We start from the raw sequence: 6,000 nt of genomic DNA, 5'->3' as shown, positions 1-6,000 counted from the left end.
GGAATGTCAGACCCTGGCGTTTGAATGAGAGAGCAATAACATGATATTCTGTGTCCCTCTTTGTTGTCCATGCCCTATGCTCCTCAAGACTGAGCGCCTCAAAAGTGAAAGTCCCATATATCACAGAAAGTCATACTCACCCCAGGACCTGGCATAAAGTGAATTAAGAAAATTAATGTATCCATTTTATGGAGGAGGGAGTTGAGGCTCAGAAATGTTGAATGAGTTGCCTAAGATCCCAAAGCTGACAGTGGCGGAACAGCTACTAGAATATACGCCTATCATTTCTCAACCACATCCTTTCCTTACATTGCCACAAGCAATACTCTTTGTTCTAGAAAACCCGAATTTTTCTATGAGCTCTTCCCCTCACCCTCCAAAGGATGATAACAGTAACACTAACAAACAAAAAACCCGCAAACCACAAAAAGCCTGTTACTACAGTGTATGTGTGTGGGGTGTGTGCATGTGTGTGTTCCGGAGGAGACACACATGTGGTCTTCTGGGGGTCACAAGAACAGAATCTTTTTTCTGAATCCTTTTTATGGCCCGAAACGGTTCGGTCAGTGAGAATTAGCCATCACAAGGCGCCGCTGGCAATGCCGGGTAAAGAGCAAGCTGGCTGAGCCTGGAGGTCCGGGGTGGAAAGACCCCGGGATTGGACTCGTCTTCTGGGCCAATGGGATTTCTAGTTTCCCGATTCCCGAACCTCTTCGCCCTTCCAGCCAGGGCAAAGAGCCCGATTTCCCGCACCTGGGAGAGAGAGGAGGCAACCTGGTCGCGGGCAGGCATCCTCCCGGCCCAGCCATTCATCTCTGTCCATTTCTAGGCGCCGGAGCCTGCGCCGTATATAACCAAGTACTGCGCCTAACGGTGAAGACAAGGAGGCTTCTCTGCGAGTTTTCTTATCGAATCTTGGCCTCGCGGGCTGCGATCAAGAGCCCGCTGTGACACGGGCTGGGAACCGGAGCTGGGGCTTCGCCTGGGCGGGGAAGCTGGGCGGGGCGCTCGAAGGCGCGGCTCTTGGGAGGATTACGGCGGAGGCTGTGGACCGCGGCGGCGCTCGCCGAGGCTGCAGCCATTGCGCCGCCGAGCATCCCACATTCAACAGGAGGAACCCGCGGGCGAGCAGCGCCGCCAGCCCGCGCCGCAGCCGCCGCAGCCCGTGCGCCTCGCGTCCCCACGCGCCATGGCCAAGGAAGGCGTGGAGAAGGCGGAGGAGACGGAGCAAATGATCGAGAAGGAGGCAGGCAAGGAGCCCGCCGAGGGCGGCGGCGGCGGCGCGTCGCACCGCCTCGGGGACGCCCAGGAGATGCGCACCGTGGTGCTGGCGGGCTTCGGGGGGCTCAACAAGCTGCGGGTCACCCGGAAGGCCATGCCGGAGCCGCAGGACGGCGAGCTCAAGATCCGCGTCAAAGCCTGGTCCAGTATCCGCGCTTTTTCCGCTTTCTCTTGCTGGGCGCTCCCGGGGAGGGGGCGGGAGAGCCGCGGCGCGGGAGCCGCCGCGGTCGGGTCGGAGCGGGCGCCCGCGCCGCCGCCGGCCCCTCCTGCTCGCCCTGGCCAGGCTCTCGGGGTCTCCCGGCCCCCCGCGTCCGGCCGATGCTCGGGGCGGAGGCTGTGAGGTGGCTCCCCTTCCCCAAACCGGCCGTAGGGGTGGCCGGAGGAGACTGCGAGCCCTTAGCGGGGTTGGCGATGGGGCTGTCCGGCGCTCCGGCTCTGGAAGGCTGCGCTGGGGGAGCTCTGCGCGGGGTGGGACGGCTCCGCCGCCGGCGCCGGGGTGGAAGAGAACACAGTTACAAAATAAGCACCGTCCGTTCACAGCGTGCCAGCCGCTGTTTTCAGCGCTTTCCAGGCGCGGTCTTATTTTAATACTTCCCAGAACCACATAAGTTAGGTACCGTCATCACCTCCCGTTCCAGGTGAGTTATTTGTCCCAAATCGCCCAGCCGCCGCTAAGGGGGCATGGCCGGGATTGGATACTCGATCTTTTCACCCTCTATGCTGTGGTCCTGTTGGGGCCGGGGCCGGGGTGCAGGGCTGGGGGAATGCGCGCCCCCTCCCCCTTCTTCGCCACCTCCCTCCTTGTGGTCAGGTATGGGGAAGGGAATAGGGGTGCAGAGGGTTAGGTACCAAGCCTCAAAGCTCAGTGAGGGGTGAGACCCAGGTTCCAGCTCAACCTTGCCCCCTCTGCCCTACCAGCTTTTTCTGTTTCTTGGGAGTAAAAACTGATCAATGTCTCAAAACTCCCGCTCCCATCTCAGAAGGAGCTCAGCTCTCCGAGGTGCCCTTCTATTCTCCCCCTCCTGGGAGAACTTCTCCAGACCCATGCCCAGCTGGAGTGTTTAAGCCTCTTTGGGTGCCAGCACTATACGATCCTTCTCCTGAAGTTCTGGGGGAAGGATGGCCTGGTGAGCCCATGGCTAGACCTAACACTGTCTGCAGACGGGCATGTAAGCTCATGGGGAAAATGATTTAATCACAGTGGGATGGCCCGCTCCCTTCCGCGTTTTAGTAACTGCAACAGACAACTGCTCCCTAAAGCAGCAGTCAACTCAACAGCTCCCAGGTTAGAATCTGGACCCGATGTAGAGGCAAGAAAAATGCACAGGAGCTCCTCCTCCCCTTGGCTGCCTTGAGAGCAAAGGCAGGCTTCATTTATGAGACTTGAGGGCAGCTGGTGGGAGAAGTGGGTGCTGACCTCTGGCCAGCTACTTGTATATGAAGTAACCATGTTTGACTTTAAACGTGAGTCTGGGGACCTCGCTCTGGTGATTTCAGGGTAAGGAACGAGGCTTTTACAAACTGAGGGATCCTATACTAATTCTATCTGGTTAACTCTTGCTGAACCGAGTTGATCGGTCCCAGAGGGCAGAGCTTGTCTGCCCTTTTCACTGATAAATCACCAATGCCCAGCACAGTGCTTAACATACAGTGAATTCCCAATAAGTAATCGCTGAGTGCATGGATTGAGGAAAGATGCTTGGAGGGGCTTACTGAATCATTACTTATCTTCATTTGCTGGTGAAGAGTTTCTGCCTTATAAAACCATGTACTGATAACTTTCCTTCCTTAACACCCCGCCCCCAATACATAGATATAAAATGTATCCCTCCATTCAAATTGAAGACTGGGTACTAGGATTCTATGTCAGGTTATATATTCAGAGAGGGAAAATGTTGGGGCCACTTTTTAAAGCAAAAAAGCACTGTCTGCAGGGCAAATAGGCCTGTGTTTTTTAGCCTAATGCTAACTGCATAAATGTTGATAGAAACTCAAGCATTTTGAAATAATAAATGTCAAGATGAAGGCTGAGATTGATTTTTCAGAGCCAGACACACAAGCCTGTTTGTTCTTCAGTGAAACTGTATATACATATATATATATACACCACAGACATACGTGCTATGGAATCACTGAAGAGTCCTCATCCCAGGTCAGAAAGCTCACCAAACACGGGGGAACATTTGGGATACAGTATTGCAAAGGGACCAGATTGATTTTCATTTTGCTAGGCTGGAAGCAGAGTTAATTGGGTTTGCAAGGGGCGATTGGAATAGGTTTGTGAAGATTGCCCTCTGGGCCCTTCCTTTTGGGCTGGGATTGGCGAGCCAAAGATGCCCATTGATTTCAAGTATTAGCTTCTGGAGCCAGGATGACTCATTCTGTAGTTTTATGAATCAGCTGATGGCCTGCTGGATGAAGGTCCCCTGAAAACATTTATCATCGAACAGGATATGCTTTTTGCTTGGGAATAAAGCATAGTCCATGTGAAGTGGGATAGAAAATCCAACTTGGTTACACTATAAATTTCATGGATATAGGAGAGAAGAGGCAAAAGAAAGTACATATTTTCTCTCATTTTCCCCCTCCCATTTATGGCCCAATGAGATAGGTATTGTTCCCATATTACAAAACAGCAAATTAAGGCTTGGAGAGGTTGAGTAATTTTCCAAAAACATTGTAGAGTTAGGATTTGAATCCTGGTCTGTCTCTCCTTAAAGCTGTGCAGTTTTCCTTTTACTCTGTTTTGTCTCTCTTCATGGAAAGCCAAAAAAAAAAAAAAAAAAAAGGCTTCGGCATGTAAGCTTGCTTTTATTCCTTTCCTCAGTGAATATAACTCCCTTGCTCTTTCTTTTGTCTGGCTAAAGGGAATATTCTCTGGCTATTCCCACAGTAACATGGCTTGCCCCCAAAAGTGGAGACACATTGGCCAAATGCAGCTCAAAAGGAGCCACTGGAAGGATATCAGAGCCTTCTGCCTGAATTGTTATGAGAATATCAGCTTTGATGGGAAACCCATTTCACTAACTATCCATTGAACAATTTATACAGCAAGCAGTTTAAATGGCCAAGTGGAGAAAAGAATATGGCCTTTGGAGAAGGACAGACCTAGATGTGAGCTTAAGCTCCACCACTTCCTCCCTGTGTATACTGGTGTCCCTTACCTTCTCCAAGCAACCCATGCCTCATCTGCAAAGTAGAATAATAAGATGAACCTCCAGTGTGTTTGAAAGGATTGGATGCAATAAAGAGCTTGGCCTATTTTGGCACTCAATAAATAGTAGTTACTGTGGTGGCTGTCGTCATCGTTTTTGTGATATCTATACCTATATGACATATTTCTTGGTCACTTGACAACTGGGAGGCCATCACTTAAGACATGTATATTGTATAAGCCATATTATTTATATCTGCTTAGTGGTTAAGATTCAGGTCTTTCTAGACATGAATCCCACCTCTGCCACTTGCTAACTGGATGTCTTAAGACCAATACCCTATAAGCAGAGACTGACACAGGGATTCATTTTTAAGGGGCTTATTGAGGGGATGCTCTCAGGAAAAGTGGGAGAAGGAGGACGGATAGGACAAGGGAAGCCACTGAGCAAGGATGGGGTATCAGCTGGATCCCACTGGGAGTATTACAAAGTCAGTCCCACCAGTAGCAAAGGGGAAAGCAGCCTTTGGTGTCCCCCAGTCAATCAGTCATTGGCTGTGGTCTGGCCCTGAGTGGGGCCATGGAACCTCTCAAGCAGAGGTGGTTCCTGTTTGAGCTCTATTCTCCAGGGAAGAGGAAAGTCCTGAGCAACCAAAACTGGGGGCAGTTGGGACACGAGTGCTTTGGCCGATAAACGGGGTTTGGGTGGGGCACAAATATCATCCTCTCCATTGGCTCACCTTAAACGTGTTGACTCCTTTAAACTTCAGTTTCCTGATCTGTGAAATGGAGATAATAACACCTCCCTTCACTCTGTTATAATGAAGTTTAAAAGAGATACAGTGTGTAAAGGCCTTTATGAAGATGTCTGACACATAGCAAGTGGTCAAAAATGCTGGCTATTAATGTCTAAGTGATTATGCTTGATTTCCATGGACATGCTTTGTCATTTGTCATTAGAAGTGGAATTCTTTAATTAATAACTAATCTGGGACACCAGAAGCAAACTGGGATGGTCTTAGACAACCAGGGGTGGGTAGTCCCCTTACCTGTGGGTCAGATCTGTGTCCACGCTGCCATCAGTCTTGTCAAAGTGGACCTTCTCCTGGGCAGAGGCCGGTAGGATTTGAGGCTGAGGGTCTCCAGGTTGGGCTCCAGGAATGTATTTAGTAACCATTAACAAGCCTTGTCTGGTTTGTGACTCAGATTGGCTTTGGTGGAAAGGCACTAATGGATTGAGGGCATTTATTTTCCCAGACTGATTTACACCAAAAGGCCACATGAAACTGCTGGCAAGAGACCAATTGGATGAAAAATGGTACCATCCACATGGCTCCATTGGCTGATGTGAAAATGGGCCAAGGGCAGGCCACACTAGAGGAAAGGCACCAGATTGGTGGGATTCTACTTTGTCACAAAGGGGTAAATTGGAGATAAGGGAGGGAACTAGCAGTTACTGAGCACTTACGATCCAGAAGCTGAGTTGCCTGCTGTATACTCATTGTTTAATTTCATCCTAATGGCAACTCAGTAAGTTCAGTATTATTGTTTTCATTTTGAAGCTG

General features: G+C 50.4%; 1 protein-coding gene across 1 annotated transcript in view; it reads left to right on the top strand.

The window, feature by feature from the left end:
- The first annotated feature begins 565 nt into the window (after positions 1-565).
- VAT1L (vesicle amine transport 1 like) overlaps positions 566-6,000 on the top strand; it is a 181,433-nt gene continuing 175,998 nt past the window's right edge. The window contains exon 1 of the mRNA XM_058279672.2: positions 566-1,422. Coding sequence (XP_058135655.1) covers positions 1,190-1,422 — 233 coding nt within the window. The 5' untranslated portion in view covers positions 566-1,189. The remainder of the gene's footprint in view (positions 1,423-6,000) is intronic.

This window comes from Dasypus novemcinctus, chromosome 18, assembly GCF_030445035.2.
Source record: "Dasypus novemcinctus isolate mDasNov1 chromosome 18, mDasNov1.1.hap2, whole genome shotgun sequence".
Taxonomy (NCBI): Eukaryota; Metazoa; Chordata; class Mammalia; order Cingulata; family Dasypodidae; genus Dasypus; species Dasypus novemcinctus.
The sequence above is the reverse complement of the archived record's forward strand: the minus strand, read 5'-3'. Positions and strand labels throughout refer to the sequence as shown.